The sequence below is a fragment of the Camelus bactrianus genome, chromosome 22 (genome assembly GCF_048773025.1).
Source record: "Camelus bactrianus isolate YW-2024 breed Bactrian camel chromosome 22, ASM4877302v1, whole genome shotgun sequence".
In the NCBI taxonomy this organism is placed as follows: Eukaryota; Metazoa; Chordata; class Mammalia; order Artiodactyla; family Camelidae; genus Camelus; species Camelus bactrianus.
This window is the reverse complement of record NC_133560.1, coordinates 21,786,317-21,798,178: the sequence shown is the minus strand read 5'-3', so window position 1 is coordinate 21,798,178 and position 11,862 is coordinate 21,786,317. Positions and strand designations below refer to the sequence as shown.

At 45.6% G+C, this 11,862-nt stretch overlaps 1 protein-coding gene across 2 annotated transcripts; it reads right to left on the bottom strand.

Moving 5' to 3' along the window:
- Positions 1–1,794: 1,794 nt before the first annotated feature.
- Positions 1,795–11,517, bottom strand: SMIM7 (small integral membrane protein 7). Of its 2 annotated transcripts, XR_006720746.2 has the most exons (6): positions 11,404–11,517; positions 11,280–11,321; positions 10,737–10,789; positions 7,478–7,568; positions 7,063–7,385; positions 1,795–2,883 (listed from the first exon to the last, which is right to left on the bottom strand). XR_006720746.2 is itself a non-coding variant. In XM_010972103.3 (5 exons), the coding sequence occupies exons 1-5, from the start codon at positions 11,427–11,429 to the stop codon at positions 2,868–2,870; spliced, it is 228 nt and encodes a 75-aa protein (XP_010970405.1). In that variant the 5' UTR covers positions 11,430–11,507; the 3' UTR covers positions 1,795–2,867. The 2 variants fall into 2 exon arrangements, 1 of the variants encoding a protein (XP_010970405.1); XM_010972103.3 differs by lacking the exon at positions 7,063–7,385 and having other exon boundaries at positions 11,404–11,507.
- Between the last annotated feature and the right edge of the window lie 345 nt (positions 11,518–11,862).

Sequence of the window (11,862 nt, the reverse complement as noted above, 5' to 3'; positions counted from 1 at the left end):
AAAAGCCATTAGGGATGATACACTGAGATGTTCATTGCTGTGTTATTCACAATAGACAAAAACTAGATAAACAGTAAGTTTATTTAAGTCACTGTATAGCATAGGGAACTACAGTTAGTAGTATCTTGTATAACCTACAATGAAAAAGAATATGAAAATGAATGTATGTATGACTGAAACTTTATCCTGAATGCCAGAAATTGACACAACATCGTAAACTGGCTATACTTCAATTAAAAAAATTTTTTTAATTAAACTAAAAAAAAAAAGGACTCTGTCATCCACAAAAAAAAAACCCCAAAACTAGAGATAACTCAAGTCTCCATCAGCTGGGGACTAGCTAAATCCATTATAGTGTGTCATGACAATGGCTTATCTGCAGTTATTAAGAATGGAACTGTAGGAAAAAAATATAGAAATGTGTTCATATTATCAGATAAGAAAAGCAGGCTAGAAGAAACAAAGATACAATTTACGTAGAAAAAAGGGTATCTACCATACCCAATGCACACGTACAGAGAAGAAGTCAGAACAATGTGTACCAAGAATGATGCTCTCTGGGTGAGTGTGATTATGAGTGATTTTCTTCCCTTCCAGCAAAGCTGTACTTTGTAATCTTTCTACCATAAATGTGTCTTGGTAGTAAGACAAAAGCACAAAATTAATTTAAAACAAAATGAAACAAACAAACTGAAGCTACGGTGGTGGTACAAAGAGATGTAGCCTCACCGGGTAGTCTGGGAAATACTAGTGAGGGAAGCCAGCAAAGGTCATAACAACGGTGACCGCAGTGGCATTTATATATACAGAATACAAGTTCAAAGTACGTATGAGAGGGCCAGCCAGAAGGCCAAGGTTAAAGAGAGATTTATTGATGCCACGTGGTAATTAAAAATGAGAACCACAAAGCCTCTCTGGCAGTCCAGAAGATATGAAGGAAGTGATGCCAAAATGACAACAGTAAAACCCAAACTGCCTCATCCACTGTTGGGACTATGTCGTATATATCATGACATATAAAGAAGATGCTGGAAAAAGAATGGGAAGACAGGAAAACGTTTTCCATGCTGGAAATTGTTTCCACTTTTAAAAAATGATGTGATTGCTCTTTAATGGTCTGTGTACAGACTGCAGGAATGAATGGAGGCAAGACGAGAGACAATTTGGGCCATGAGGACACCCATAGTTATGAGTGTTTACCGGGCGCCACCTTCAAATTCACTGAACCTTACAAAAATCCCAGCAGGTGTGACCTTCGGTCCCATTTTAGAGATGTGGAAACTGAGGCTTAGAAAGGAGAAGCAATCAGCCAAGGCCCCATCAGCAAGAAGCAGAGATGGGATTTGAACCCACATCTAACTGACCCAGAATTTATATGTTATGGGACCCTTTGCACCCCAAAATCAAAATTAGATAAACTTTGGTGCCAATGAGGGTTCCTGAAAAGCTTCCTAAAGATACACATCCATGAGATGCAACTTTAAAAATGTGAACAGCCTTTGATTTGCATCCCTCAAAGCTCCATTGCTTATAAGAACTTAACAATGAGATAACAGTACTCTGGAGAAAAATATAACTATTGTCTCTCAGGGGCAGCCTGAGATCATATTTGCCCAATTCCTGCCCAACATTTATTGAACAAAATCCAAAAAGGAACATCTAAGATTGCCTCCTCTCTCACTTTTCAACAGCCCCCACAATCAACGAATCCTAGGTGTTTCCCATGGCATAATTTGAAACAACTCAAATTGCAAGTCAACTTCTAGGTTAAAAAAAAAATGTATAAACCAAAGGTCCTTTTAGAAATGAGCTTTTATTTTCAATGCTGTTTAGTTCTAAAAGCCTGCATATTTATTTTTTCCTCCCCCACATTCCCTACAAGTCAAGATTTGAAAATCCACCACAAATTAAACACAGTGGGGTCAGGGAGCTGACCCTCAGGGTGTCATTTTGGTGATTCATCTGGGACTCCCTTTCAAAGAGGCTTCTGTGCAAAATGCTGTACTTCCTCCAATGAGTCTTATTGTTTTTCAACTTTGAAATCACCCACCTAAAAAGCAGACCCCAAAACCCAAGCTTTCCAAATTGGGTCCCAATATTACCATGTAAATCACTCTTGTTCTAGAAACTGTATAATTACTGGCCCCCAAAATTACTTTACTGGAGGGTTTCAAGGCAAGACAAAATTTCTCATAAAACCTCCATCTGCCTCGTCAATTGTTCTGCACCTCTCCTCCATGGGAATCAGCAATACTTCACCCTTAAAGACCTGGGGACACCCTCAGTGGCACAGAGTGGCTGAGCAGAGCCCAGCGGGATGGGAAGGAACTTGGACACAGACTCAGCAACAATGAACTTGCTCATTCCTCATAAATGCAGTCCCATAAGAGGCTGCATCAAACTTAAATGGCAACCTTTCTGCTTCAGATCCCTGAATAAAAAAGATTTTTTAAAAACCTGTATCATTTGAATCAAAAAGGATGGTTACTAAAAATAAACCAAGCAACACCCAGAAACGGGTTTCCAGTGAAAGCCTGGCAGAAGAGGGATTCTAATCTGATTCAACAATCTAGGTAGGTTCTTTTATCTTTTCGGAAGGCAATGTTATCACAGCCCCTTGCGTAAACCCTCCTCAAATTCCTTAAGTTGACAGCATTTCAATGCAGGGATCAGAGTGAAAATATCTTTGAAAAGAAAACAGTAGTGTGGCTGTGCATCGTGGCGAACATTTTTTCCACCCACCAAGCGTTTGGGCTTTCTGCGAAGGTCACCATTCTTCTGGTCAAAAACATTCTTGAAGTCATCAGGAACGGAGGCAGGGAGACTCGGCATCTGAGAAGGTGTGTTCCTGGTTCCATATCTGGAGCTCAGGAGCCAAAGAGCCTGGAAAAGTCAGAGGACAGACATACCCATGAGGATGGGAAGCTACTATTCTGAAAGCACTTTCAAGACATATTCTCCACTACTATCATTAAGATTATTTTCCATCATCTTCTGATTTTAGAAGTAACTCTTCTGTTATACAACCATGTAAACACTCTTAAGGCTCCCAAACTATACACCTAAAAAAAAAAAAAAAAAAAGTAACTCTTTAAAAGAGTATCTACTCCCTACAAATCTGTAACATTTTCTTTTAGCCCATTCTCAATTACTGCAGGTCGGCAGTAACTTTCATAAATAAAATAAGACCTTTGAGTAAGCAAACTATTAGAGCTAGCTCTGCTCATTGAAAAAAATCTAGAATAGAAAAGGCCTAAAAATTATACAAATGTCCAGGAAGTTTGGGAATCGATACACAGGTTATGATACAGACCTAAAGGGGAAAACCATAGCGTTATTAAAAAGATACACAGTTGATCCTTGAACAAAGGTTTGAACTGCCTGGGCCCACTTACGCGCGGATTTTTTTCCATAGCAAATACTGAAGTACAGCACCATCCAAGGCTGGTTGACTGTGGATGCAGGACTACGGATACAGAGGGTCAACTGTAAACTTATACTCGGATTTTAGACTTCGAAGAGGGTAGGCATCCCTAACCCCCATATTGTTCAAGGGTCAACTGTATACAGGAACTCTGTATGTTATCTCTGCAACATTTCTATAAATCTAAACTCTTTCCAAAATAAAGAGATTATTTGAAAAAATAACAACAGATGGGGCCACCACATGCAGGAACAACTGGGACACCACATGCAAAAGAATGAAGTTGGATCCTTACCTCATGCCATATACAAAAATTAACTCAAAATGGATCATAGACCCAACTATTACAATTAAAACTATAAAACTTTTAGAAACAAACCTAGTTGTAAATCTTTGTGACCTAGGGTTAGGCAAAAATTTCTTCGCTATAACACAAAAAGCACAAGTAATGAAAACAAAACAAAACAAATGCACTGGACTTCACAGAAATTTTAGAATTCTGTGCTTCAAATGACACCATCAAAGACAATGCACAGAATGGGAGAAAATACTTGCCAATCATATATCTGATAAGGGACTGGGATCCAGAACATAAAAAGAACTCTTACAACTCAATAATAACCCAAAAATGGGCAAAGGGTCTGAATAGACATTTCACCAAAGAACATATGCAGATGGCCAATAAGCGCATGAAAGCTCAATGTCCTAAATCATCGGGGAAATGCAAATCAACCTGCACACCCACTAGGATGGCTGTACTCAAAAAGACTGACAATAACAAGCGTTGGCAAGAATGTGGGGAAACTGGAACCTTCATACACGGCTGGTGGGAATGTAAATTGCTGCGGTTACTTTGGAAAATCGTCCGGCGGTTCCTCAGAAAGATAAATATAAGTTACCACGTGACCCTGCAATTCTACTCCTGGGTATATACCAGAGAACTGAAGACTTAAGTCTGCACAATAACTTGTACAGGAATGCACACTGGACTGTTATTCAGCCATGGAAAGGAACGAAGTACTGATACACGCCACGACATGGAAGAACCTAGAAGACATGATGCTGAACGAAAGCCAGGCACAAAAGGCCATATACTGTATGATTCCATCAGTGTGAAATATCCAGATGAGGCCAACCCATAGAGACAGAAAGTAGATCTGTGGTTGCCCAAGGCTGGGGGTAAGGGAGAAATGGGGATAAAAAAAATAAAATACAAAGAAAAAGAAAAAAATTTTTAAAAAAAGAAAAGAAATGGGGAGTAACTGCTTAATGGATACTGGGTTTCCCTTTGGGGATGATTAAAATAATCTAGAACTATTTCATAGGGTTACACAACCCTATGAAAATCCTACAAAATTTTGGATTGTGAAGACTGACTTCCACTTTTTACTTATTAAGGCCCTTTTCCATGGTTTGACACCCTCATTTTCTATCTTCCCACCACCCATTTTTATTACGAAGATTTCAACATATGAGAGTTATAAGAACAGTTCAGAGAACAGCGCCACACACACCACCTATATTCTGCAATTAACGCTTTCCTTTACTGTGTATCTATCCATGTATCTGTCCACCTTATTTGTCTGTTTGTTTTATGAGGGGGAGGTAATTAGGTTTATTTATTTATTTATATTTGGAGGAGGTACTGGGGATTGAACCCACAACCCCGTACATGTTAAGCATGTGCTCTACCACTTGAGCTATACTGTTCCCCCATCTACCTTATTTTTGATGTGTTTCAAAGTCACAGGTATCAGTGCCCTTGGTCTCTAAACACTCAGACACGTGGTTTCAAGGTTTTTTTCTTTTTTCTTTTTTTAATCACTTAAAAAAAATTTCCCATTGAGCTCAGCTCAAACAAGACAAAAGTGAGTGCAGGGAATAGCGAACCACCCCATGGGCCCACAAAATTCCTCAGCAGTCACAGCACAGTCACCTTCGTGGACAGGCTGGGGTAGATCCTTCCAGCTCCCTCACTGGAAGTTATTTCCCTCATGCACTCAGCATTTATTCAATGCTGACTGTGTGCAAGTCACAAGTGACGCCAGAGTGTGCATACAGGTGACACTTGACCTTTACTTTCAAAATATTCTCCTGAGTAGACGGAACTTTCCGGCACATTATCAGTGATGGCAGCATGACAGCTGGTCATACGGATATCCTTCGAGTTACCTGACTCTCCTCCTGTTCTTGGAGACTTAGGTGATTTCCATTTTTTTATATCCTGAAAAAGCCCTTTCTGGAGAGAAGCATCCCCCGCTCTTGGCACGTGCTGAAAGAGCTGGCCTAGGTCAGGGATCAGCACACTCTTTCTGTAAAATGCCTCGCAGTAAGCGGTTCAGGCTTTGCAAGTCTGTCAAAATGATCCAACCTTGCCACTGTAGTGCAAGAGTAGGCACAGACATGGGTGTGCTCCACTCATGAAAACTTCATTCATGAAAACAGGCAGAGGAGGGATATGGCCCATGAGCTATGATTTGCTGATCTCTGACCTGGAACCCCCAATCCAAGTGGCCCTGGGTAACAAGTAGCTAGCGAGGTGCTTCCAGAAATCACAATCAGGACAATGGGCTACTGGCTAAGCTAAGACTTGGGCTGAGCTGGGAGGTCACAAAGCCTGAGGCTACCATCCTGGTAACAGGCCAGCAGATGAGCAGTGAAGGAAGCTAGTCGGGCAAGAGAGGACGATGAAGCCAACAGACAGAAAAGAACAAAATGAGGAAAACATACAGAGCTCTTCCTTGCCCCAGGACCTTTGCACATCTTGCTTCCAGTAGAGAGAGCTACTGTGCCTCTCTCCAGCTCTGTCAATGGCAGGCTTCCTTCTTTAGGTCATGATTTGAACAACACCTTCTCAGAGAGTGTCTTCCTGACCCTCCTAAACTGGGAACCTCCTTCCAATTCACCTCACAACTAACATTTTTTTTTTTTTTTTTTACTATTTGCTTATTTTATGTCCATGTTATACTGTGCATTCGCTGATGGCAGGGACTATAACTGTTTTGGTCTCAACTGTAAGCCCAGAGCACAGCCCACGAGAGACAGTTGTGAGTAAATAAATGAATGAATGAACATGTGGGAATCTAGAGAGTCAAAGGCTGGAGAAGCCCCTCAACACTCCCACTTCCTGTGAGGACTAGGTATACTTCCCACACCCTTCTGTGAACTCCTTGATCTCTTCACAAGCCCTCTTTGTACCTAGGCAGGCCTTATCCGAGCTCCCAAAAAGGCTCTTTCTCTGGGCATACATTATGGTCCTCATTCTGGGCTCCAAAATATTTTCCAGTGACATAGAAATCTCTCCTCCCCCCCGATCTCCTAAGTCCTGGAATCATCGCCTCAAAACAGCCACTGGGCTGGCACAAGGACTGTTCAGCCACCCCGAAGTCAGAGTCTCAATTACTCAGGACAGCCAGCTTTTCATTCTCTTCCTCTTTGGGGGAAGCATACAGGGATGGGCCCAGCATGGCCTAGAATCCCAGATTCTCCTTTGGCTTTTTCCCCTGAGTCTGTTTACTGAGTCTCACAATTCATTAATAGCAGCACTGGAGTGAGTGCCCTGACACTGAAAGGAAAACCAAAGCCTAATGAGAAAATAAAAATAGGCAGAAAAAAACAGAAATAAAGTCTGAACTCACTTCTACTGGCTTCCAGCAGGGTGGGAACAAGATCCAGCAACACACTGGCCCTTCAAGCCATATTTTCCATTCTGGCCAATGCCAAGTATAGGCTAAGCACAACACAGCTGGTGAGAGGTAACAGGGCCATGGGCTCGGGAAAAGGCAACTCTTGGCAGCCTCTGCCAAGGCACCAGGCACAGCCAGGACTTGGAGGATGCCATGTTCCCATCGAAGCTCCAGCCCGGACTGAGGTGACATCGTTTAACTCTTGTAGATCCCGGTTTCCTCTCGTGTGGAGAGTTCTTACTTTGAAAGCAGAAAGCGTGACACCGAAGTGCAGACTGAGAGGACAGAGAATGACCATCAGGTGGGTCATTCTGGAGAACAATGCTGAGGATAATGACCACGAAGGGGACAGGCGGGCTGGACTTACACAATCATGCAGAACATCATGAAGACATTCCAGAGGGCGATGAAGATACGGAAGTATCTGAGGCTCAGCAAGAACTCCCGGATGTTGTCTCCTGGAAGAGTCAGAAAGCATTTGCACAAGCAGTGCTAACGTTTCTGTCCCAGCTGCAGTGTGCTCCTGCGGCCTCTGCCTGCTCCGCACCCACTGTCCCCATGTTCCAGTGGCAGCATGGCTTCTCTTTTGGGCTGCCACTGCTCCCCAGCCCTGCGCACTCAAGTGTTAGCTGCCACTGACCAACCCCCTGAGAATTTCGGGCCCCCAACCTCTGATTGGCTCAGGGAAGGGCACGTGACCCAAGGCTGATCAATGAGTCAGCCCTGGGACTTTTTCCCCAATTACTGGGAGAGAGGCACTTGCTTTCTGTCAGGGTTGCTGGGCTGGGAAGATGTAAGTCCAGTCCTCTAAGGCAGAGGTTGGCAAACCATGGCCCATGGACCAAAGGTGGCCCCTGACACCTGTTTTTTTGTCAACACAAGCCACCCTGATAGTAAAACCAACCCAGAAGAAAAAAGAGGTGGAGAGGGTCACCTGCTGGAGGGACGGCTTACGCCCTGAATCCAGGTGTGCCTGAAGACAATTCTACCCTTGGATGTTTCAATTTGTTTTAATCACTCTGAGCTGGTTTTCAGCTGTTTACAAATGAAAAAGCATTCTAATTCAGGCAAACAAAATGGGAGTTTTGCTTTGGTGACGACTTACTCTGGTCCCCTCTGATGCCAAGGAACAGAAACCTCTCCAAGAAGAGGCAATTTGGTATGTGAAGACTCCAGAGGCCTGGGATCCAGAACTTTCCTCTGGGGTTTTGAGTTGATCACGCAGCCTCTTCAGGCCTCCAGAGTAAAATGAATGGATCCAGATTAGGTGATCTACAAGGGCGTTACCTGAACTGTCATCCACAGGGCTGTCTGCTAAGTATGGAATACCAGGCAGGAACTCAGAAACTTCCAGAGCACACAACATGACAGCCACCTGGCACTGCTGCTCCATCCAAGTATATGATCAGTACATAGTCTTGTTGAACACGGTTTAGATGGGAATCCACTATTGTCCAACCCACGGGGTTAGCCACATGAAGCACAGCCTATGCAAGTGTTGGCCCAGCATGGACTACAAACGTCAGAGACAAGTCCATCTCCAGAATGCCTGCTAGACACTGCTTGGAAAGGCCCTTTTCTGAGCCCAGGATCACAAAAATGGGCTCTCTTACCATCAACAAATGCTGACTAAAGGCCGCTCCGTCCAGGGAGTAGCTGAGTGCGGGGTATACAGGGAAGAATGAGACAGGTATCCCTGACTTAAGGAGCTCACAGGAGGACAAATACTGAACAAGTATCCACACACCTAATATTCACTATGACAAGTGCCACGGGAGCCACAGTGTGGGAACCCAACCTGGCAGGTGTCAGGAGGGGGGTGGGGTCAGAAGACATCTCACTGAGGAAGTGCGTGCGCTCTGACCTTAAATATGGGCTCAGGTTTACTGCCCTTCTGTACAGGTCACCTGGGCCTATGTGTGCCCCAGTTTCCTCCTGTATAAATGGGGATGATAGGGGACTGGGAAGACCTGCACAGCACCTGGTACACAGGATGCTCTCAACAAATGCAGTCACTAGGGTATTAGGGGTCAGCCAGAGGATGGAGGGAGAGGAGCATCCTCTACAGGGGCAGCAGCCAGCACAGACTCCTAGCTTGAAGGAGCCTTGCAGAGAGCCCCTGATCAGAGGGGAGCCACTGTTCTGACCATCCTTGTCACCTATGCTCCTGCCACTTCCAAGCCTGCATGCCCAATCTCCCACTCACTACAGCTCCAATTCGGATCTATGGACCACAGCCCCAGGGGCTGGTACAGTGCCTTCCACATGGTGGGTAAGCAATATATACATCTTTGGAATGAATGCATGAATGAATGAATGAACAGATGGATGGTATAGTGATTCAGAGGACAACCTCTGGTGTCAGAAAAACCCAAGCTCCAATCCTGATGCTGTCACTGATTTGCTGTGCAGCCATGAACAAGGTGAGCTACATCTCTGAGCCTCAGCTTCCTCATCTGTAAAATGGGACAATGTTCCTCATCTTTTAGGAATGGAAATGGAGTGAAACACTCATAGGAAGCACCTAACAAGGCAGCCACCACCCAGCAGGCTCCCCAATAAAGGGGAGCTGTCAGAATGCCTTCAGATTCATGGCTCCTGGTGCGATGCTTCATCACAGCACCCATAATCTTTGCTGCAATGCCACCTCCTCCAAGGGCCTCCCCTCCATGCAGCCCAGCCTGGGGAAGCAAGCCCATCGCTCTCATCTGACATCTTCTCTGTCACTGTTTGTTTCTCATTTAGGAATTGTTTGTCCTGCCCCATGTTAGTATAACCCCAAAGCAGGAATTACATCTGTCTTGCTCCCTCCTGTCCCTCCAGCATCCAGTACAGTGGCTGGTATGTAGTAGGTACTCAATAAATGCTTAGTGAATGAATGAATGAATGAATGGACACAATAGTCATGTACAGGTCTCATTAGACTCCATATAGTTCCATAAATCAATTTAGCAGGAAGTATAAATTCTAGGGCCTCCAGGGGCCGGGCAGGTGAAATAATGTAAAAATAAGGGGGTTGGGGCTGGGATGAGGTAGAGGCTACAAGTCCTGTTTTAACCAGGTCCTGCTTCTCAACTCCCATTCAACAGGAGCCAAAAGGTCACTTGAACCCATCCCAACTTGTAGGATGTTCTGATTTTTCTTGAAAAATCAGACATCTGAATTTTTATATGACATCTCCTGATTTATCTGAAAGTTAATCTAACTGAAAATTAAACAAACAGACCTACAGCATTCTGAAAATAACAGCTACTTGTGAGGCTACTCATTCATTCATTCATTTACGCTGGAATGCTGGCATTGCAAGAACAGAGATGCAAGGACATCGGAGCCTCTTCTCTGGAGCTTAAAGTCAAGTGTGAGGGGTAAATATTAGCCAGATGATAGCATACACAAAGGAAAATTATAACTGTAGGAAGTGGTAAGAGCGCTGACCTATGCAGGATGTCCGGCAGGAGAAAAGTGGGTGACAGAGGTGGGTAGAAGGAACAGCACAAACTCAGGCCCATCTCTCTTACACACACACACACACACACACACACACACACACTTAAAAAGAAAATTGGTGAAAAAGAACTGTCCTCTCTGACATGTATCAATCCCAGAGTCCAGAAAGGAGGCCTTACCTGTGCTGGGCTCCCTCGACTCCTCACCAAAGCCCTGCGTGTCCTTCTTTTTCCTACAAAAAGAAGCAGACAGCGTCCACTTTCAATGGGACACACAAACCACTTAGTCCCCTCGCCCTGACCCCCAGCTCAGAGGGAAGCTCTAGCTCTACCGCTGATTTGCTGAGTGACCTCAGGCGGTTCAGTGATCCTCCCTGGGCCACCAAGTGCCCCGCCAATCACAGCCATGCCTGCAACCGACGGGGTGGAGAGGGTGGTCCGAAGGTGCCAGGTTTGGGGCTGAGGGTACAGGTTAGGGCTAAGAGATTCTTGGGGGATGAGCCTGAGGCTCTCGTGGGTGTGAACAAAGGATCCTGGGGGAACCGAGAGTCCGGATTTCATGATGCGGTGGCGCAGAGGGTCACAGGAGGATGGGCCAAGGTGGAGGCGGGGCCAGAGGGCTGGAACTTGAGGGCGGGGCCGGCGGCGTAGGGCGGGCTCACTCTCGCAGGGCGGGGCTACGGGCCCCAGGGATTGAGCCGCGGTTCAGGGCGGCCTACTCACAGCTTAAAGTTGAGGACCGCCCCGGCGTTCATCAGCAGCGTCCTGCGAAAGAAGAATACGGTTATGTGAACTTCCTCCCATCCCATCGGGCCCTCTCGCCCTATCCTCTGGTCACCCTAATTACCCAAACAGCAGGATGTCCCCGATCATCGTTACGGCCGGAGCGTCCGTCAGAATAGGAAGCGGAAGCCTCGGGGAGGAAGAGGAGAGGAAGACGAGCCGACCAATGTCGAAGCAGCTCTGGTGAGGGCTGGACCAATCAAAGGCCAAGGCTGGCAGGGTCCCGCCTTCTGCAGGCCAAGCCCCCTTAAGGAAGAGCGAGCGCCGCTCCTCGCTCTGGAGGCCCAGAGCCTAGTCAAGGAAGGGCGGGGCGAGAACGCTACGTCACCGAAAGGGGCGGAGTCACGTGGGGGCGAGTTTGAATCACGGATTGGAAGCGGGTCGCACCTGCATAAGGGACCTGCGCGCCGGAGAACTAGTGCTGCAGCTTTTCCTTCTGCTGGGCTAGGGTCTCGGATGGGCCTTCTGGAGAAACGGGGCCCCCTTATCATTGAACTAAACAGGGGAGTGGGTCCTGACGCAG